General features: G+C 29.9%; 1 protein-coding gene across 4 annotated transcripts in view; it reads left to right on the plus strand.

Moving 5' to 3' along the window:
• LOC142319699 (esterase FE4-like) overlaps positions 1–24,474 on the plus strand; it is a 79,623-nt gene that overhangs the window by 49,066 nt on the left and 6,083 nt on the right. For 2 of the 4 annotated variants that reach the window (XM_075357269.1, XM_075357268.1), the window contains exons 4-9: positions 3,052–3,237; positions 5,774–5,970; positions 6,923–7,076; positions 11,268–11,455; positions 19,499–19,637; positions 22,505–22,640. In XM_075357269.1, coding sequence (XP_075213384.1) covers positions 3,052–3,237; positions 5,774–5,970; positions 6,923–7,076; positions 11,268–11,455; positions 19,499–19,637; positions 22,505–22,640 — 1,000 coding nt within the window. The remainder of the gene's footprint in view (positions 1–3,051; positions 3,238–5,773; positions 5,971–6,922; positions 7,077–11,267; positions 11,456–19,498; positions 19,638–22,504; positions 22,641–24,474) is intronic. The other 2 variants (XM_075357271.1, XM_075357272.1) reach the window with 2 other exon arrangements.

Genomic DNA, 24,474 nt, shown 5'->3' on the forward strand with positions numbered 1-24,474 from the left:
AGCACATCGAGCTTGTTGAAAATTATTGACTATATATTATTTCATAATTTTCTGTTTTGTTTTTGAGTATTTTTTATTTCTCCCATCTTTCTTTGACAACATCTTGATCTGATTATTTTCTGTTGTCAAAATACTTTTTTGTCACACTTTATCTTATATACAAAAAAATTTTATAATAAATTATTCCATTTCAGAGTTATTTCTCTCAATAAATAGTGCATGGGCTGGGATATTTTGTAATGCTTTCTATACATGTTAAAGTTATATATTTACAGTAATTTTAAAGTTATCCCTAAATCAAGACACTACCTTGTGAAGAAACCAGGAGTAAAGTTTAGGCTAGCTCGTTTCACAATGATACACATGGGACTTATGTTGCTAGATTCATGTCCTAAAATGCTTTTACTTAGCGATGATCAGCTACCCAATTCAGCTTGATTGGCTGTGGAATCACTCAAAGGATTATAAAATCCAATAATTAAAATTTTAATAGATTTTGTAATTTTAAAAACCTATAATACATCTCGAACTTTAAACTGAAAATAAATATTATATTGTACTTAATAAACACATTGTTTTATGTTTAATAAAATAACTGATAAGTTTTGATAGATTATAATTTAATTAGCAGTATGAAAACCAAGTTATATACAAAACTTGTATATAACTTCTATACAAAACTTGTATATAACTTCTGTTACATTGAGATTTAAGAGCATATTGCACATGATATGCAATGCTTTGACCAACATAAATGGTATTATGAAAATAAAGTATAACTTTTTTTATTCAAACTGATTTGACATCATAATATTTTAAAAACATAGATTATTTATTTATTTATTACAAATTTTCAGAACCTCATTTTGTAATTTTGGTTTGGTTTCTAATTGTTTAGTGTCATGAAATATACAGCCAATAATTTTACAAAATTTAGATTTTTATATTTACTTCTCAGTAAATTAAATACTGTAGATTGATTATACATCCAACAGGTATGTGTGTGTGTATGTATATGCACATGCGCTTATGAGTGTTTTACATGTAAGTGTAAGATGCAGTTGTAACCACACTAGTACACTCAGCTTGCTCATACATTTAAAAATAATGTCATTGTCACAGTAATTTTATTGTAGGGCATTTCTTACTTTGTAAATTTATTTTTTCAAAATTATTTTTTAACGAGTAAAATTTCAATTTATTTATATATGTACATATAAAATAATTTTAAACATATTTCTGTATTTTACACTTTATGTGATGTGAGTAGTTTTTATATAGCTTTGCTGGATTATCTAAATTTCATCCATTTTTGGTACCATCTAGTTCGGGTAAAAATAATTATATTACATTCAAATTTAACAATAATTTCCATAACAGAATTTTTATGTTGGAGAATCCTACCAACCAAGAAAAATAAAAATTGTTAAAGACTGAACTGTAGAATAACGTATTGAATATAATGTGTTATTGTTCTGGAGGAAATATTGTATTATTTAATAACATTCAGTTATACTCTGTTAAATAGAAAAATAAATGATATTTTATTATATCATTATTAACCATTATATGACTGCTCATTTTACTGTGTTCAAGTTATGATTTTTTGTTTGCTGTCAGGCAACAGCAGACATCAGTTTGTTTACTTACTTTTCATGTCTCCAATTTTGATTAAAATGTGAAAAAAATAGAGTTAAGAATATATATATATATAATAATAATATTATATATATATATATATATATATATATATAATCATGATTGAAAAAAATTAGGTAATTTCTTTAGGCTGAAAATTGATACGAGAAAGTTTCTGTTTATGTTTGCAATATTTGTAAGAATATGAATATCCATTTCAAATTAACATTTAATTGAGATAGACATTTTGTTAACTGTATAAAAACAATGAAAATAATTGTAACGAAATGAAAAATACCAACTTGGGCTGTTATAATGATGAAGAGTTTATTTACTGCTAACAAATTATAAATTAAACTTTATCTATAAATAAATGCTGGCTATTCTGGCCTATATTTTAAAGAGTATTATAAAAACTTTACCTAATAGACAAATTCTTTCCACAAGATTTAAAGAAATACTAAAACAAAATATATTCACTTATATGTATAACATTCATATAAGTGAATACATTTTGTTTTAATAGTTTTTTAGGCTACCAACAATAATACTAATATTATTAATAAGTTTCAAATAATATACAGAAAAATACAAAAAATAATAAAACTAAACTTAAAGAAAAGAAAAATTATGTTGTTACATAATATTTAGCCTAATATCCTATACATTTTGTATTTTAAAAAACGCTATGCTGAAACTGAACTTCTCTGCCTGAGTCAGTCAAGCAGAAAAGGTATGTCTTGACTTTTATTTTTATAAATTTTATTATCCAGTCAAGAAAATCTGAGCTGTAATAATATAAACAGTGTATCTATTTAATGATGAATAATTAACTATAAAAGCCTAAATTATTTACATAGGAATATGAATGTACAAGAATTTTATGAAAAATGTCATGCTATACCAAAATTTAAACCTAAAGCCTTTCAAATGAAAAGCTGAGATGCTGTTAATATGCTACAGAGACTAGGAGTGTACTGTATTTGTATTGTATACACTGATCAACCTGTATATAGAAAAAGCTTGTTCTTTTTCAAACAAAATTCAGTTTTATATAAAAAATATATAATATATTATGATATTTAGTATTGCAAACAAATAACATTTTTAAATTATCAGACATGCAGAGAATCACATATGGAATTCTGGAATGCAAGAAATTGCAGTGGCACTGCTATATGTGACACTCTAAGAGGGTATAGTGATGAAACATTCATCATACAACAATTTGTGCGTTATTATAAAATATTTTTACACAAAATCCACATGCAGCCCACACACACAAATATAAATATATATATATATATATATTATAATTTATAAATTTCTTTTGTTTATGAAGTTATAAATGACAGTTTAATTATAATCATGTGCTAAGAAAAGAAAAAAAAGTTTTTTTTAAATAATTTACAGGTTTTGCTAGTACTGAAGATGCTGAAATGCCTGGAAATTATGGTTTAAAAGATCAAGTTTTAGCACTTCAGTGGGTTCATAATAACATTGCATCATATGGTGGTAATCCTAATAGTGTAACAATAGCTGGGCATAGCGCAGGAGGTGGTAGTGTTCACTATCAAATGATATCACCCCTTAGTAAAGGTAAAAAAAAAAAAAATTGTACTTATTTACAATACAATTATTAGATTAATATTATTTTTTAAAGTGTAAATAAAAAATTATATGGTTGGATGGATATAAGAGGTAACATGCTTTCAATGGATTAGTAATGCAACAAATTTTATTACTACCGGTAAATTTCAGATATTGACCATAAGGGATTATATTTCATTGTAATAATACCCATAAATACTATTATTATTGATGTAAATTCCAATTTGAGATGAATTACAGTAAAAATTAAGGCATGATGAAAAGGGTAAGCATAATAAATGATTACGAGATTTGGATTGCAGTAATTCACATATGCTTTGACATTGAATATACTGCGTAATAAGCATATAAAATATGTGTTGCAGATTGTTCAGCTTCTCAAGAAACCTCCAGCACTGTATAACTTCCTTGTTCAAACACATAGTTGGCCAGAATCATAAAACTTGCTGTTTTATCATGTTCAGTTATCATTCAAAATAGAATACATTGCATTTAGAATATTTATAGTGTCTTGTATAAGGTACTATGTGAACAAAAAGTCTACATCTTAAATTTCTTGCCCTCTCTCTAGTCTGCCTTGAGTCCCATTTTTAATCTTCTAGGCTGTTCTTAATACCTTCCATTATATTCTATCACGGTTCCATGTAACTAATCTCACAAGCAATTCTTTTTTCCTCATTTCTTTTTTCACTTATCCTCATCTTTCCTTGCTTTATTCATCTTTGAGTTGATGTGTCCTGATTCTTGTATTCATTAATATGTTCTCAGCATTTCTGAGTACTTGTATATTTGCAATTGATATGTAGCAGATTTGAGAAAAATTTTATGTTTCAGACCCAGCTTAACATTCCTTCATGAGTGACGTAAAATGTAATTTTGTGAAGTAAAATGGGGTTCCCTAAAAATTAATCATTGTTAGTGTTCAACATTTTATGACCCTCATTAAATACTACTGCTCCACATCCTTCTTTAATTTGATTTAGAAATGTATTATCATTTCTTGTCAATTTAGCATTCCATTCCTTCATTGTATTTTATTTTTATAGTAATATCATTTATGTTCTCTTGCAAAACCGTTTAAAATTCCATTTTTTCCAGGTTCTTCAGTATTTTTTTGAGTTGGTGAATATATTATTATAGAATACATTTTTCCATCTACTACGCTCAGTATTATTCCAGTATTAGTCTGCTCTCAGTATTATTCCTATTCTTCCTTTACTCTGCATAATTTTCCAATATCGCTTTCCGTTTTAATAAAATAGGCTAAATTTCTTTACCTTAAAATTAACATTCCTTTATTCACTTCAGTTCTAATCAATTTGTTAAATTGGCTCAAAGTAGCTTATTTGCTATAATACTTAAAACGGTTAATTAATCTTTTATGTATTGATTACTGGCCTTGCAGCAGATTATTTTGATAATGATTGATCTCTTCAGTCTTTCTGACCAATCTAGTTAGAGTCTATTCCCAAACCGCACTTCCATTGAATTTTATTGGGTTGATATCCCTGTGATATACATTCTTGAAAATGACAAATGTGAAGGTAGCCTAAATCTGCTTCTGAAGTCGTTCTCAATTATGCCATTTGCTCACTGATCTAATTTCCTATTGAAATTGATAACTGTCCTTCTATTCGATTTATCAGAACATAAAACCAAAGGGATATCAAAGGGTTGCATTTGGATCAGAGAGAATAGGAGGTTTTGGCCAAATCTTTATTTTTATAGATTCATGTGTTCTGTATCATTGCTTCATACTTCCATATCTCCAAAGACAAAGCTCTCCTCAGGTAAGCTACCGGGTTCCTTGGTGTAGGTAATATTGAAAATTATTGTGCATAAAATAGTGAACAAATTTATATGAATAATAAATTAAATTTTACTAAGGAATATAATAAATTGCTTGAATTTTAAGCCTCAAAAGAATTCCTTAAATAGGAATAAAACTGAAGGCTTTAGATATTATATAAAACTAACTTTTTAAAATCTCAAATTGTTCAGACTTCAAGAAGGATTCAAATATAATATATGTTGCATTTTACTTAAATACTATAACTCATATTTTGGAAGGAAAGGAGTTTCATTTATAGTAACACTTATCTAATTTCTCAAGAATAATTCTTTGGAAGATTTGTAACTTTAATTAATGTGCTTTTTAATTATAATGTTTGATGTAAATGTTCTTAGTTGTGGTATCATAATTTTTTAGTCAAGAATTTGACATTGATATAATTTTTTCTTTGTTTTTATATGTTTTTTCTTTTTTTTTGGATGTCAGTAGCAAGTATCTTAAATTTCTTTTAAATTTATAAACAAAAAAATTTACATTTAAAATTGAATACATTAAAATATTTACAAAATTATTCTTATTCATACATGTTAAAATTTCAACATATTTGTTACAGATGTCACAGGAAAGCAGGTAAAATTTATACAATATAGCAGGATTATTTTATATTTTTATTTTCACATGTTTTATTCTTAAGTATGTATAAATAACAGTATTAATTTGTTTTTCTCACAGGATTGTTCCATCGTGCTGTACCAATGAGTGGTTCATCACACTGCCCGTGGGCATTAAGAGCTCCAGGTGTAGTGGCAAAAAGAACAAAACGGTTAGCTTCTCTTGTTGGTTGTACAGCTGAGCCATCAAAATATATGCTTGATTGTTTGCAACAGATATCACCAAAACTGATAATTGAAATGAGTGAAAAATTTAAGGTAAGCTTTATTTTATTTACTTTTTAATAATTAATGTAGTCTGCAATTAAACTATAATGTAAAATATAAATATTATATGGCGAACTCATCTCTCACTCCTTGTCTGGAGTTTGACATCACATCTGTTGGTACTAAAACATATTTAAAGTAATTTTAATATAAATAAAATTTGTAATATAGTAGTTTATAAAATCTATGTTGTAGAGTGAAATTAAATAATTCACTTGTGACCGTATCTTTTTTAACAACAGGTGTTTTATTATTACATTTCAGTTTCAAATGTTTCATTCCACTCTTTTGTTTTAAATGAAAAAAGTACAAGTTTACTTTAAACTAAAAAAGAAGAAAACTAAATCTTTTAACAAACAAAGTAAAACACAATAATGAGAAAAAATGTTAACTGAGATACATATTATTTACCTGAACTTCATAATAGGCTTATAGTTGTACTATGGCAAATTGATGATGTAGCAGAACGGTAATATCCTTGTCATCTACAAGATTTTGGATTATCCTGGAATTTTTTCAGCTGCTACAAAATTACATGTTTCATCATCTCTAGTAAGCAGAGCTCAGAAGTGCAACTAGATGAAAAATTCCTACTAAATCTCAGAAAACGAAAAAAATAGAATATAAGTATAAAAAGAAAAAAAACATAGTCTTATAATCGATGAAGGTTTAGCTTGTGGTTATTTAAGAAAGACATCTGATTACAATTTTTGAACTGGTTAATTGACTATTAATAATTCTAATAACAAAATGTTATTGTTAATCTAATTAATGTTAAATATCTTTGACTAGATTTGAACCTGGATCTTAAAACATTACTAAGTGAATTTTATTGTCAATTTTTTAACCAAATTAATTACTCGTACTTTATATTAAATAAACATTAGATTTTGATTCATAATTTTGTGTATAATTAATCCTATATTTCCTTTTGCAAAATTAGGAGTGGGAAGTGGATCCAATAATTGTTTTTACCCCAGTAGTAGAACCAAAAGGCATTGAAGGTGCATTTTTAACTGTGGATCCTCATACTGTTAAAACAACTATTCCAATGATGACTGGCATAACAAAAGATGAAGGGGCACTGAGAGCAGCACGTAAGTTTAAGAATTTATGTAATTCAGTAGACATGTTTTGCACTTGGTTAGCAATTTTATAAGAAGTGCTTTTTTTTTGGATGATGTTTTAGACCATTTAAGCATAAATAACTACTATATGTAAAGTAATTATAAATGACTAAAGGTTGATTTGATGTTTAGAACTAGCATAAACATTATACAAAGCCTAGATAATATTTTGCTGAGGTGCATTAAAACAAAGGTTATTAGTAGCGACTAATTTTTTCCATCTCAGAAAGCATATTTGAAGGTTTAGAAAATATTATTACACAATTCAGTCAATATCTTACAATCATTGAAAAAATATGAGGCGATTATGCATACAAACTCACAGTCTTTCACATCCAAAATTAATGTAAGCTGGGATTGTTCCAGATATGGAAAACTGTAACTTGTTTCTGGCATTCTAGTCAGAACAGACATGGGAAATTGTTATAAATTCAAATTTATTATTATCATACAATCCAAGATTATGAGGGCTCACTATGTGCATAAGTTATATGTTACCGTACAATGTAATTTGTTGCTTTAGCCAGTCTCTCTTAAGACTGTGATGTATGTAAAGTACCTGAGACACAAAAATCAGAATTGTGATCTTTGAGTATAACAATATTCACTGTTAGCCAGTAGTTACAATGAAAAGAGTCCTCACAATCTTAGCTTATGATACTTGCTTTTGAGCATAGCTGTGCCGTTTTCACAAATCAATTGCATGGATTAACCATACCCATTTATTTTGGTTATAACATCTAATGTACATTGAAAATAGTGTTAAGAAAGAAATCAATTAGTTCTGATTCTGAGAATGACATTTTTCATTTAAGTGATACCATTAGGGGATTATCTTTTAAACTAGTTTTTTACTTTTTTAAACATTGAAATGCTCTGATTATAGGATTGCTGGGTATTGATATTTTCTTTTAATTGTTAATCTATTTTGTTAATAACTTTTAATATTTATTTATTTTTTAAGGATGTTTTTTAAATTTTAAATCTATTTTTTACTTTTGGTAATTTCCCTTTATCTGCTGATGATGATTGTTTAATGATTGAAAGGCTATTTATTTTTAAAATTTTATTTTTGTAAATGGTTTTAAACCATTTTCTGTTCCTGAAAAAATTCAAGACTTATATAAGAACATAAATACCCTTACTGTGGAATAACAAAAAGTTCTGGATAAAGCATGGAAAAAACAGCTTATTTGTGACAACAAAATAAAAAATATCTTTACTTAAACGTTATTGTGGCTAAAAAGATTTTATTGTATACAAAATTATCTGTATTAATAAAGATAACATTTTTAAGAAGTAGCCACCTATTCAGGCATTTATTGTATTGTAGCAGTAGGTTTTGAAGATGTGAATTAGATTACACTGGTGTCTAAGTATCCAGCAAGTTATTAATCCCATCATAAGTTTGAAGAAATGTTGGATAGCCATCCAAACCTTTATCATGGTAATGTACGTTCAGTGGGTTTTTTGAGAGTTCCACTTGAACTGCTCAAGAAGAGACTTTATGAGAACTGCCGAGTAGGACTATTCACCGTCATGCAGAGGGACATTTAGAATTTTTTTTCTTCAGTCATTTTACTGGTTTGATTCAGTTCTCCAAGATTCCTTGTCTAGTGTCCGTCATTTCATTTTGGTATACCCTCTACATCCTAAATCCCTAACAATTTGTTTTACATATTCCAAATGTTGCTTGCCTGCACAATTTTTTCCATCTCCCTGTCCTTCCAGTATCAAAGCGACTATTCCAGGATGCCTTAATATGTAGCCTACAAGTCTGCCTTCTTTTAACAATATTTTTTCTAATGCTACTGTCTTCATCAATTTGCCACAACACCTCTTCATTTGTCACTTTATCCACCCATCTGATTTTTAACATTCTCCTATAGCACCACATTTCAAAAGCTTCTAGTCTTTTCTTCTCAGGTACTCCAATCATCCAAGCTTCACTTCCGTATACATAAAATTACACTCCAAACATATACGTTCAAAAATGTTTTCCTGACATTTAAATTAATTTTTGATGTAAGTAAATTATGTTTCTGACTGAAAGCTCATCTCGCCTGTGCTATTTGGCATTTTATATTGCTCATTCTTCGTCTATCTTTAATAATTCTACTTGCCAAATAACAAAATTCTTCTACCTCCATAATCTTTTCTCTTCCTTTTAATATTCAGTGGTCCATCTATATTATTTCTACTACATTTTATTACTTTCGGTTTGTTCTTGTTTATTTTCATGCGGTAGTTCTTCATCCATAGCATTCATTGTTTCTTCTTTTTTACTCTCAGTTAGAATTATTATATCATCAGCAAATTGTAGCATCTTTATCTTTTCACCTTGCAATGTTACTATGAATCTAAATTGTTCTTTAACATTATTAACTACTAGTTCTATGTAAAGATTAAAAAGTAAGAGGGATAGGGAACATCCTTGTTGAACTTCCTTTTTTATATGGCTTCTTTCTTTTGTTCGTCAATTATTGCATTGCAGTTTGATTCCTGTAAATGTAAGAAATTGTTCTTCTAGCTATATACTTGAAGCCTAAATTTTTTGAAATGCTGAACATTTTATTCCAATGTATGTTATCAAATGCCTTTTCTAAGTCTGTAAATGTCATGTACGTTGGTTTGTTTTTCTTCAATCTAACTTCCACTATTAATCGGAGTGCTAAAATTGCTTTCCTCATCCCTATACTTTTCCTGAAACCAAATTAGTCTTCTCCTAGTTCTTCCACTCTCCTCTCAGTTCTGTACAGAATTCTAGTTAAGATTTTTGATGCATGACTAGTTAAACTAAATGTTCTGCATTCTTCATACTTATCTGCTGCTGTTTTCTTTGGTATCAAGACAATAACACTTTTTTTGAAGTCTGATGGAACTTCCCCTATTTTGTAAATATTACACACCAGTTTGTATAATGTATCTATCGCTTCCTCACTTGCACTGTGCGGTAATTCTGCAGGTACCCCATCTATCCCAGAAGCCTTTCTGCCATTCAAATCTTTTAATGCTCTGTTAAATTCAGATCTCATATTGTTTCTTCCTTTCATCCTCTTTGACTTCCTTTTCTTCCTCTATAATACCATTTTCTAATTCATTTACTCCGTATAACTCTTCAATATATTCCACCCACCAATCAACTTTTCCTTTCGTACTATAAATCGGTGTACCATCTTTGTTTAAACACATATTAGATTTTAATTTGTGTACCCAAAAATTTTCCTTAACTTTCCTGTACGCTCCAACATTCATTTCTCTTTTCACTTCTGAACTCTTTTCTTTAATCCAATCTTCTTTTGCTAATTTTCACTTTCTGTTTATAGTATTTCTTAATTGTCAATAGTTCCTTTTACCTTCTTATCACTAGCATTTTTATACTTTACGTTCATCCATCAGCTGCAATATATTCTCTGACATCCAGAGTTTTCTACTAGTTCTCTTTGTTCCACCTAAGTTTGCTTCTACTGATTTAAGAATTTCCTTTTTAACATTCTCCCATTCTTCTTCTATATTTTCTATCGTATCTCTTACTCAGACCTCTTGCAATGTCCTCCTCAAAAATCTTCTTTAACTCCTCTTCCTCAAGCTTCTCTAACTTCTACCGATTTATCTGATAACTTTTCTTCAGGTTTTTAAATCCCATTCTACATTTCATTGTCACTAAATTATGGTCACTATCAGTGTCTGCTCCTGGATATGCTTTGCAGTCAACCAGTTGATTTCTAAATCTTTGTTTAACCATGATATAACCTATCTTAAACCTTGCAGTATCACCTGACTTTATCCATGTATGTATTCTTCTATTATGACTTTTAAATTGGGTGTTGGCAATTACTAAATTATACTTAATGCAAAATTCAATAAGTTGGTCCCCTCTTTCTTTCCTTTTGCCCAGCCTATATTCACCCACAATATTTCCTTCCTTGCCTTTTCTGATGCTTGCATTCCAATCTCCAACTATTATTAAATTTTCATCTTCTTTTATGTGTTCAATTTCTTCATATACACACTCTATCTCATCATCATCATGGGAAAAAAGATTATTATAGATAAGACAATTTACTTTATTTAATTTTAATTTTAGTTTACTTTTACTTTTAATAAATTTTTCTACTACTGTTGATGGAGTATGTAGCATGCAATTTGTATTTTTTGCAGTATTTCACACGACAGGGGGAGAAGAATTACGTTTATCACAATTAGATGAAAATTTTGATAAAATTGGTCCAATAACATTAATGATTGATGACACTGCCAAAAATCCTGTTGAAATTGCCAGAAATGTAAGAAAATTCTATTTTGGAGAAAACAAAATAAATAAGGATGTTCTCAAGAATTTAATTGATGTAAGAAAATTCTTTTTAAAACTAAAAAAATATAATATTTTATTAGTTCATAAATTTTTGGGGGAGAGAGATGGAAATGCAATTTACGCACAGATGGCTCCCACAGGTGGTCTTATCAAACTGCCATCAGCAGACTACCGGCTAAAACCACCCCCTTTTCAATCAGGACTCGGCCTGGAACCGTTTTACACATTACTTTGTGCTGAATCCCCCTATCTTAGTCTGAGATGGGCTCCATCTAGTTTGCATTTGGCTCAGAATGATACAAATTGCACTTCTTGGCCCTGAAGTTGCCCTCGGTGAATTGGGCCACACTCTCCCAAGCTGAAACTGAAATTCCAAAAGTTCAGGACACAGTCAAGAAATTCTCATCTGAATCATTAACCATCAGCTAGTAATAGTATAAAAGAGAATAAAGGAAAAATACAAAAGTCTCAATCTAATTTGAGACAAGTTGAAGTTCAGATAGAGAAAGTCCCCATTCAGGGAATCGAAAAGACAATGTTACAGTAACTGGTGAAATAAAAAAGTAATAGTAGTTGTGAAGCCTTCAAAAGAATAGAGGCCTCTAGAAGAGAGGGAAGAGAGGGCAAGCATTTTATCCACTCCTAAAATCTCCTTGGGGAGGTCATTAAACATGGACTATAATGCAATACTCTCTGCTCTATCTGGGTCGGTATAATTCGATGCTGGCTGCAAAACCTCCTCCCCACCACCATCAGTGGCATCAGAAGGGATGATCAAATGTGGAAGAAGATAACATCTCTGAGGCTTCGGACACCCTTTCTTCAGAGGTAAGGAGAATGGAGAAGTTAGGAAATAAAGGATGTTTGTTGAATGTGAGTCAGTTGCAGCTATTAATGAAAGAGTTAAATCTTTTATGCATTTTCTTATAAGAGACACATTTAAGGAATAATGACACTTTGAAATTGAAAGAGTACAACATATTCAGGCTTAATCAAGTGCCTAATCAGAGATAAAGAGGACGGGTTGCCATCTTTTCAGCAATTTGTTGTAGTTTCAAAGAATTTCATTTATGTACTGACTTACACATACAGGTCGCTATACACATACACCACCCAGTCTACATAACTTTATGCAATGCATATCTTCGTAAGTTCAATTGGAGAAAAGAGAATTTACATAAACTAGTAGAACAATTGCCTCCCCTGTCATCTTTGTGGGGGATTTCAATGCTCACATTCCTCTTTGGGGATCCAATTGCTTGGAACCCACAGGTAGATCAGTTGAAGGTTTCCTATTAAATTCAGATATTGCATTATTAAATACTGGCTTAGGAAACTTCTTTAATGCCAAGGATGGTTCTTCATCCTGCATTGATCTAGGTTTTGCCAGCACTGCCATAGCGCCTAAATTACATTAGAAAGTAGTTGAGGATTTACATGGAAGTGATCACTTTAAAATCGTGGTATCATTAAATAAATACATATATATATATGTTAAATTACATGTATTCCACACTTAAGAGATGGGTTCTTGGCAAAGCTGACTGGATTAGCTTCACTATGGATGTCCATATTCAAAATCTAACCGGAAACATCAATAGTGATGTTGAACATGTGACAAATGTCATCACTACTGCAACATCAATGTACATCCTTCAAACCTCAGGGATGAAGCAACGACCACCTGTTCCTTGGTGGTTGGATGCTATGTGTGGAGTTATTAAGAAGAAAAAAATGGCTTTTAAAATTTTTAAGAAAGCCCAATGCACGAAAGTTTAATAAAATTTAAAAAATGAAGGGCTTTAAAAAAAGAACCGTCTATTCATTTTAATTGAAAAAAGTAATAGAAATATGTCTCCTCGATAACAGAACAAATCACTTCAGCAGAGGTATGAAGCTAAATAAAAGGGGTGTCTGGTGGATCATCTGTCCTCCAGGTTTCCTGAATTAAGGATGTAGAAAAGCTCCTTGATTCTCCTTCAGAGAAATTTACAAGTCGCTATGAAGCTGTCAGTGCAACGGAAAATTATGATGATAATTTTTAAAAGCACAAAGCTGTAAGTGAAAACGATATATCATTTCATACTCAGAACAATCTGTATTATAATGAAGATTTTACTGAGGAAGAATTCAATTATGCTCTGAATAAAATAGCTAGCACTACTGCTGGTCCAGACAACATCCGATATAAAATGATCAGAATGCTAGATTTCATTGCAAGGAAGAAAATACTAGAATTCTTTAATCAAATTTGGATTTCTGGTATACGTTCATGATCTGTGAAATGTAATTTAATTGAAAAGGTAGATAGTTTAATGATTTAAATATTTAACAGCATTTTCTCAAAACATTTCTTCATACAATAGATTCTGGTGAATAAACAAGATATAATTGTTTCAGTCGTATAAAAATAATAGTACACGATACTGAATTAAAAATACAAAAAGGTAATTTGTATCAGCAGCTGGCAACATCTTACATTTCACATTTAAGTCTGTATAATGTGTTTTATTTTGGTTTACTCTAAAGTCCTAAGCACACTACTAACTGTTTAATTAGGCTATCTCTCCCTGGATGGTTGGCATAATCCTGTCTATATTCTAATGTAAAACAATAATTCAAATTCTGTTGGCAAACATGATTAGTTTTATTATGATTTAAGGTAGGTTTTTGATTTATATGTGGAAAACGTCTCAAAAATATTGACTTATACCAATTAGTAAAAATTATTACTATTATTTGAACAAATAAGTTATTTATTTTTAAGTCTATAGAATTTCTACACTAGAAAAAATGAAACTATGACATTCAGAATTTCTTCTTTTGATTTTTATTTAGTATTTTTTTAGCACTCCCTCAGAAAATACAGCTCTTTATTCTTTTAATAAAAGGACATGCCTCCTCTATGAATCATGAGACCTTGCCGTTGGTGAGGGGGCTTGAGTGCTCAGGGATACAGAGTAGCTGGACCGAAGGTGCAACCATATCGGAGAGGTATCTGTTGAGAGCCAGACTAAGGAATGATTCCTGAAAGAGGGCAGCAGCTCTTTCAGTAGTTGTTAGGGGCGTGAGTCAGGACGACTTAAACGGCCGTATCAACATCACTCAGTCCTCTGAGTACTGCGCAGCTGAAAGCAATGGAAAACTACAGCTGCTTTTTTTTTTCCAAGAAAATGTGGCTCTGCATTTTCACATAACAATAATGGAGGCGCCTTCCTTGGTAAAATATTCCGGAGGTAAAATAGTCCCCCGTTCGGATCTCCGGGTGGGGACTACTAAGGAAGGGGTCACCAGAAAATTAAAAAATAACATTCTACGAGTCGGAGCGTGGAATGTTAGAAGCTTAAAAAAGGTTGGTAGGCTAGAAAATTTAAAAAGGGAAATGGATAGGGTGAATGTGGATATAGTAGGAATTAGTGAGGTTCGGTGGGAAGAGGAAGGCGACTTTTGGTCAGGTGATTTTAGAGTAATTAACTCAGCGTCAAATAATGGGCAGGCAGGAGTAGGTTTCGTGATGAACAAGAAGATAGGGAGGAGAGTGGAGTATTTCAAAACGCATAGCGATAGAATCATTGTAATAAGGATAAAATCAAAACCTAAACCGACAACGATTGTTAACGTTTATATGCCTACAAGCGCCCATGATGATGATGAGGTAGAGTGTGTATACGAAGAGATTGATGAAGCAATTAAACACGTAAAAGGAGATGAAAATTTAATAATAGTTGGAGATTGGAATGCAAGCATTGGAAAAGGCAAGGAAGGAAATATAGTGGGTGAATACGGGCTGGGCAAAAGGAATGAAAGAGGGGACCGACTTATAGAATTTTGCACGAAGTATAATTTAGTAATTGCCAACACCCGATTTAAAAATCATAATAGAAGAATATACACTTGGAAAAAGCCAGGCGATACTGGAAGGTATCAGATAGATTATATCATGGTTAAGCAAAGATTTAGAAATCAACTCGTTGACTGCAAAACTTACCCTGGAGCAGACATTGATAGCGACCATAATTTGGTGATAATGAAATGTAGATTGGGGTTTAAAAACCTGAAGAAAAGGTGTCAGATGAATCGGTGGAATTTAGAGAAGCTTGAGGAAGAGGAGGTAAAGAAGATTTTTGAGGAGGACATCGCAAGAGGTCTGAGTAAAAAAGATAAGGTAGAAAATGTAGAAGAAGAATGGGAGAATGTTAAAAAGGAAATTCTTAAATCAGCAGAAGCAAACTTAGGCGGAATAAAGAGAACCGGTAGAAAACCTTGGGTTTCAGACGATATATTGCAGCTGATGGATGAACGTAGAAAATATAAGAATGCTAGTGATGAAGAAAGTAAAAGGAACTATCGGCAATTAAGAAATGCTATAAACAGGAAGTGCAAACTGGTGAAAGAAGAGTGGATTAAAGAAAAGTGTTCAGAAGTGGAAAGAGAAATGAACATTGGTAAAATAGACGGAGCATACAGGAAAGTTAAGGAAAATTTTGGGGTACATAAATTAAAATCTAATAATGTGTTAAACAAAGATGGTACACCAATATATAATACAAAAGGTAAAGTCGATAGATGGGTGGAATATATTGAAGAGTTATACGGAGGAAATGAATTAGAAAATGGTGTTATAGAGGAAGAAGAGGAAGTTGAGGAGGATGAAATGGGAGAAACAATACTGAGATCTGAATTTAAGAGAGCATTAAAAGATTTAAATGGCAGAAAGGCTCCTGGAATAGACGGAATACCTGTAGAATTACTGCGCAGTGCAGGTGAGGAAGCGATTGATAGATTATACAAACTGGTGTGTAATATTTATGAAAATGGGGAATTTCCATCAGACTTCAAAAAAAGTGTTATAGTTATGATACCAAAGAAAGCAGGGGCAGATAAATGTGAAGAATACAGAACAATTAGTTTAACTAGTCATGCATCAAAAATCTTAACTAGAATTTTATACAGAAGAATTGAGAGGAGAGTGGAAGAAGTGTTAGGAGAAGACCAATTTGGTTTCAGGAAAAGTATAGGGACAAGGGAAGCAATTTTAGGCCTCAGATTAATAGTAGAAGGAAGATTAAAGAAAAACAAACCAACATACTTGGCGTTTATAGACCTAGAAAAGGCTTTCGATAACGTAGACTGGAATAAAATGTTCAGCATTTTAAAAAAATTAGGGTTCAAATACAGAGATAGAAGAACAATTGCTAACATGTACAGGAACCAAACAGCAACAATAACAATTGAAGAACATAAGAAAGAAGCCCTAATAAGAAAGGGAGTCCGACAAGGATGTTCCCTATCTCCGTTACTTTTTAATCTTTACATGGAACTAGCAGTTAATGATGTTAAAGAACAATTTAGATTCGGAGTAACAGTACAAGGTGAAAAGATAAAGATGCTACGATTTGCTGATGATATAGTAATTCTAGCCGAGAGTAAAAAGGATTTAGAAGAAACAATGAACGGCATAGATGAAGTCCTACGCAAAAACTATCGCATGAAAATAAACAAGAACAAAACAAAAGTAATGAAATGTAGTAGAAATAACAAAGATGGACCACTGAATGTGAAAATAGGAGGAGAAAAGATTATGGAGGTAGAAGAATTTTGTTATTTGGGAAGTAAAATTACTAAAGATGGACGAAGCAGGAGCGATATAAAATGCCGAATAGCACAAGCTAAACGAGCCTTCAGTAAGAAATATAATTTGTTTACATCAAAAATGAATTTAAATGTCAGGAAAAGATTTTTGAAAGTGTATGTTTGGAGTGTCGCTTTATATGGAAGTGAAACTTGGACGATCGGAGTATCTGAGAAGAAAAGATTAGAAGCTTTTGAAATGTGGTGCTATAGGAGAATGTTAAAAATCAGATGGGTGGATAAAGTGACAAATGAAGAGGTATTGCGGCAAATAGATGAAGAAAGTAGCATTTGGAAAAATATAGTTAAAAGAAGAAACAGACTTATAGGCCACATACTAAGGCATCCTGGAATAGTCTCTTTAATATTGGAAGGACAGGTAGAAGGGAAAAATTGTGTAGGCAGGCCACGTTTGGAGTATGTAAAACAAATTGTTGGGGATGTAGGATGTAGAGGGTATACTGAAATGAAACGACTAGCACTAGATAGGGAATCTTGGAGAGCTGCATCAAACCAGTCAAATGACTGAAGACAAAAAAAAAAAAAAAAGGACATGGTTTAAAATAAATATCTGATTCTATTTAAAACAAAATTTGAAATTCTTAGTTCCTTTATTCTTTTAGCCAGACTGTTAAAATATAAGTATGTTTCTAAAAAAGAAGTGTGGTGGATTGGTTTGTTTGCTGTATGTGCTCCCATTTTTATTTTGAAAACCAACGCATGTAACCTATACAGTAAATAGGAGAGGCATGAGGCTGTTTGCAGGATATTACTTATATATATTTTTTTAACAATTAATCTTGGCTTTAATTAGTTTTGGCTTAACGAAAGGATTGTGTTGAATAAATTCTCTGGAATAATTGTATCAACTTTGTTTCCTTAATTATTATTTTTAAAATTTATTAATATATTTAAATAAGAGCTATAATATGCCTATAAATTTATTGATCTTTGAGGATAAAAAAGGAAAACATTGGGGTTACAGCTGTGTTAAAAAATTACAATTCAAGAAACAGTTAAAAATGTTCAGGATTTTGAAGTTTTTCATTGTAAAGGTTTTTATTGTTGTTAGTACGCTAAATTAATGATTATTATTTAGTTACAATTAGAAAAAAAAAATTTAAAAAATAATGTGTAATGAAACATAAACCATGTAACATTTAGACAGTGAGCTGTAGACCTGTCTTTTTTCTAGTATTACCTGAAAAGTAGTATGTACAGTTACTATTTAAAGCAGTTCTGTGAGGAAAAACATCTGTGAAGCAAAACATTTACCGGCTGATTCCAAATTGTAATTAGTTGTAATTATTGTAGTGTCAAGAGTGTTTTACTTAAATTGTCTTTGTAGCGGTAGCTACTACTGACCAACTGAAAAGCACTACTGTGTATAAATCATTAATCTAAATTTAACCCATTTTTGTTAAATGAAAACCATTAATATTGGTAGTACGTCATGTACTTTTATATCTTGAATGCCCGCTTTATGCCATAACTACTCAAGAGATTGGACTAAGGCGGTATCTTATTTTTTCTCATTTGGAATAAAAATCTGATATATTTGAATTAATTAATTTTTTCTAGAAAAATTACAGGAACATAAATTGAGGTTGAAGAGAGCTATAATATTAAGTTCTTTAAATATATCAGGATCCAAAGATTGTAATCCCAAAATGATTTCTATTACTTACTTTTTTTGTATAAATATTAATTAGTTACCCCAAAGGACCCAGCCATATGATATTTTATTGAAGCATTTAAGAGAATAATTAAAAATTTGAGTGACTTTTTTTGTATTACATTTTAGCCTAGCTATTAGAGTTTTTAAATTACAGTATTACGTGAAAGAAGTTTTTATTTTGCTTTTACTGTGCTGGGTAGAAGTAACAATTTAAGAATTTAAGAATTCTATTAATGTAGAAGGGATAAATTAATTTGCTGCTTTGTATAATCTGTCCAGTCCTAAGGCTTGTGATACATGCAAAACACTGAAGCATAACAGATATTAAATATACCTTTGAGAGTAATTTTATCATATAGTCACTTAATACTTAATACCAAATTAAGCATTAATAAAATCCCTGGAACTCAGTGTGCTTGGTATACAGATGTTAAAAATGTATTTAGATCGACTGGAAACCAATCCACTCTCTTTCCCTTGTAAGTTTGGCATCCCATGCCTAAGCATCTGCTTGTTATTTTCAAAATAGTTATGGAGATCTAGAGAAATATTTGTGTCTCACATCAAGTACCCCTTTCAGTTACAATAGCTAATATATACACAGCTTGCCAAATGTAGAAATCCAACACTTAATACCAAAAATTTAATTTACACATTTGTATGGATTTTTAAAAATTTATTTTTTTTTGGTGGAAAAGAAATACTTAGTGTAAACATTACAAAGTAATTTCAATTCTAAACATTTTTTTTTTTACATGATTTTTCTAGATGTACACAGATAGTTGGTTTACACAATGTACTACATCTATAATAAGAACTCATGAAGGTCCAGCGTATTTGTATTTGTTTGATTATAGAGGTCTTCATTCTGTTACTGATAAGTTTTCTGGAGGAAACAAAGATTACGGTAATATTTTCAAAAGCGTATACTTAGAAATAATAAAATACTTAGTGGGGACTGGAATGATATGCTGTAGGGTAGTAAGAGAGTATGGCCAGATTCAAAGATACAGAAGAGTGGGAACTAGATGGAACTTCCAGCATTTTGCATGAAAGAAGTAGAAGTAATTATTTGTGTACAATTGTAAACACTTTCTTTTAAAAATCATACAAGAAGGTACACAAAGGTAAGGATCCAAAGATTGTAATCCCAAAATGATTTCTATTACTTACTTTTTTTTTGTATAAATATTAATTAGTTACCATATGATATTTAAAGGGCCCAGCCATATGATATTTTATTTACAAGAAGAGATCAGGTAGACTATGTGTAGCTATTACAGTTGAAATTTCAAAAAACAAACATTTCAGGCTACAATTTAGCTGTTGTGAAATGTATATTTACAAAACTTTAGAAATCTGAGGAAACGAGATAGCTTACAGACAAATTTAAAAAAAGAATTATTAAAAATTTAAGTTGAAGTTGTTAGTCCTCAATCCCAGTCCTAAAAATTATTGTGAAGCAGATAATGTAGGCAGGGTAGGAGAAAAGTACATAAATAAGCAAATTTTAGTAGAAAACTAGGGGTAAAATCTTATTAATTGTAAAGTTAATGTATAAGTGGAAGAAAATATAAAAATAGAAGAGGTGGTAGAAAACTGGTAGGCTCTTAAAAAAATAAAATTTACTTTTTAATAATAGGGAAAAATGTTGGATTCAGATGATATGTTGGTATTAAAAAATTAACTCAAAACAGAATGAATTAGAAAAGTATTTACTAAAAAAAGAGGCCCTATTAGTGAATGTGTTAGATGTAAGTGGCAGATAGTATGCTTTACCACTTACTACTATTGGATGTGTAAGTTGAAATGTGTATTTGCATTCTCATTATGAATCAGTAGCCCCTGCAAACTCCGGTGTAGTTTCTGCTGTGCTCTATAATCTCTAGCCTAGCTGAAATTGAAATCATAAGTGATATTTCTTACAGATATCACATTTTTTTTTTTTTTTAATAAACAATTATTGTTTCAGTATATCAATAAAACTCTCTATGCCTCTTCTCAAGAATCTTTGAAATTTAATAAGTTTATATATTTTTTTTAATCATTTTTAAATGACACTGATTGCTGTGGTAAATATCAACAAGATTACTGAAATGGCACTTAGTGAAGTTTAATTTAGTTGATATATAGGAACCAGTTTATTGAATATAGCTTAGGTCTTCAGAATTTTAATTTTTTACCTGACTTTACACCCTTCTATTCTCTGGTTAGCAATTTCAGAGATGTTACAAGTATTGCAGAACTGTGATATAATAACTGGGACATATTTTGCTATAGTATGGTTGTTAAATAATGGTTAATTTGCTGTACGTTTTGATCTATTTATAATTTTGAGCTTATAATATAATTATAATAGACTGAAAACTTATTATTTTGTGTTACAAATATTTATATTACAACTAGAAACAGAAATAGTGCTCATTGTTTAACAAAATTTTCATTATTATGTTACTGAATTTTTAACATTATTATAAAATAATGAAGTCTTTTTTAGAGTTGAGAGTAGCTTGATGCGATACTTTTTTATTTATATGTTGGATATTATTCATACGTTATTTATCTTAATATTTATTTTACTTAAGAAACATTATTATTTAAAAAAAAAACGTTTTTAAAACCTGGCTATTTTAAAGTAAATGTATTCATTTATGAAACAATTAATTCTCAATTCAGCCTTAGTTAGGAATGTACAGAAGATTGATCTTTTATTTAAATCTAAAAGAAAAATTATTAATAATTTCAAACTTAAAAACTTGAAAAAATTATAATGTAGTACTGACTGTATTATTAAGATCAAGGAAGTATCACATTTATATTTTATATTTCATTTTAGCACAGATCTGGGGAATATGGTAAATTACCCAAGTCTTTTGAGAAGCTTGTAATTTCTCTGTAGCTAATCTTTTCTTCCTTTTAATTTCTGTCATTCCTTTTCCTTAATAACTTTTCACCTGGATATGTAAAAAAACCTAGGTAGTTTAGACCAAATATCCTGCCACAATATCTTAGTTTATGAGACTATCAATATTTACCGCATCTGATAGCCAATGTTTGCTTTGCGGCTAGCAAACTGCTAGGAATGTTTGGGACTAGCAAGTGTAAGAACTATACCTATGGAGTAGAATGAGGACTTTACATTCTAAAAAACAGTTAGAAATTATTGTTTTAGGTGCCTGTGGGAGTAAATCCAGGCATCCATTTTTACAATCAGTTCTCTTTAGTAATCAAATCTTTTATTCCTGCCATTATGTCATATAGTGTGATTGTAATTCTTGTGAAGAATATATTTGAGTACAGAAAAAAAAAATTTCATAACATTAGAAAAAGAGCTAATATTGCAGCCTTTTAAAATTGTTCAGAAAAATAGTGTTACAGCTGCATAAAAGAAGTTGAGGAAGATTGTTTAAAATATGATTTTTATTACAGACGGTTTGATTGTTAAGTATAATAAATTAAAATTTCAAACTATAGATCCATACTTGTAGTAAATTGATGATATTAGCTGTTTTAGTAAGGAATATTAAAGCAAATTTATTAAGGAATATTTAACTGTTTGCAAAGAGAAGGTCAAGTGAAAGAAAAATGGCTATTTTTATTTCTTTCCTGAATATAAAAACTTTTACTAAATATTTTTGTTTTACAAACCAAAGTGATAACAAATAAATGTGTACTGAGAAAAAATGTATAATATTTAGCGTCTTAAGTAGAAAATGTATATCTATAAATAAATGCAACTTAACATGTTACCAAAGTTTTTGATTTATTCTGCAGGTGTTTGTCATGGGGATGAAGTGCAATATCTCTTTCCTGCAAAATTATATATACCTAATAGAGGAAGTTTTACTGGTAAAGAAAAGAAAATGTTGGATGAAATGGTCACTTTGTGGACAAATTTTGTCATTCATGGGTAATTATTATAAATTTTCTATTAAACTTTGAGCATGCATAGCTGTCAAACAGAATTTATCTGCAAAATAAATTTATGATTTTATTTATAATCCAATAAGTGAATGTAATAATCTGGATGAATGTATTGTAGTATTCTATTTTCCTCTGTAAAAGAAAGTATTAGTGATATTTTGTGGTTTGTTTGATAACTGATAAAAATACATATTTGCTCTAATTACTGCAGCTCAGTGATGTGATAAATTTGAAACAAAGTTTGATTAAGGTTGAAGAATAATTCATTTAAGATACAATAATGCAATGCAGTTAATACATATATTTAAATGAATGTGGTTTTCTAAACAAGTTAACTGGTAGATTAAGTTTACTAGTGTGATTGCTTCTCAGTCAATTGGTCCTGGAGATGATTTTTCATTACGGGTCTAGCATTATTTTACCTTTATCTTTATGAAAAAGTAATTATGCCTGCTATTAATAAGTAAAAAAATTATAAACAAATTTGAGTGCTTTTAAAGAAGCATTTTGTTGTGTTGAGAGTCTGTGATTGAAGACCTTTAGCACACATCTTTGAACTATTACTTTGTATTGACATATAAATCTTTGAAATATGTTCAGTATCGCTGATGTGACGATGTGGCAGGAGTGATTTTGATATTTTGCTACTGAATAAGCAATGACATTAGTAATAATATTTTGTATGCCTGTAGTTTCACATAAGATTGTAGATTTTAAAAGTATGTGTATAATGCATTGGAGTACTCATTGAATATAATTAAAGATTAAACATTTAATTATTAATATTATTAAATTTTGTGTTAAAGAACAGGTTTAATCTGCTTTTTTAACCAAGTCTATAAGAAATTTTTAATAAAAAAGTTTGTATTTTCTAAGAGAAGTTGATAAAAAATATGATATAGATATTTATAAATTTTAATATTTTTATGTCTTACTAGAAAAAAGGCAGGCCTATTGCCCACCACAAAAATGTTACATGGTATATGTTTCATTACACATGATTTTGTTAAATGTTTTTGCCAACTGTAACTAAATAACGTTCATAAATTTACTAACGATAACAAAAACATTTTCAATGAAAAGCTTCAAAATCCTGAACATTTCAAGTTGTTTCTTGAGTTGTGATTTTTTAACACAGCTCTAACCCAAATGTTTTCCTTTTTTATCACTAAACACAAATATAATTTTAGATAAATCTTTTGTATAAATCGTTTGAACTAATGAATTGTTCGTATGCTGCGCTCAACTGCCCAGCAAACCATGTGGTCCACTCTGCACCAATAGCAGCCAAAATAAAAATGTAAGCACATACATTAAACAAGCAAATCCACACACTATCCTTTTTTTTTGGAAAGATAGCATTCTGTCATGTTATAAATTCTATCATAAATTAGAATTGAGATTCTCTCTAATTTTTCTGCTATATTTTATTTCAAAATGTAATTATTTTATTTATCTTTGTCTGTTCTTTATTTATTATTACTATTATTATTATTATTTGGTAATATTATCTACTATGGTTAACACACTAAACTAATGTTGAGTTTGTGATACATTAATTTCCCAAATATGGTATGTTATTATTTTTTTTAATGTTTCTTTATTTTAATTAGATACTAGATTTGTTCATTATTAATATTATATACAATGTTATTCATTCATTATGATTTATTATAATAATTTTAATTTTTTTTGTTGTATTTTTATATAAATTCGTGGCATGATTTAAAGTAAGGGCTGTTTCAACTATCCCACTGTTCTATATTTTGAAAACAGCGCTTGCACAACATATTGTAATCATCTGTTGGTAGTAATAGTCT

This window comes from Lycorma delicatula, chromosome 2 (genome assembly GCF_047948215.1).
Source record: "Lycorma delicatula isolate Av1 chromosome 2, ASM4794821v1, whole genome shotgun sequence".
In the NCBI taxonomy this organism is placed as follows: domain Eukaryota; kingdom Metazoa; phylum Arthropoda; class Insecta; order Hemiptera; family Fulgoridae; genus Lycorma; species Lycorma delicatula.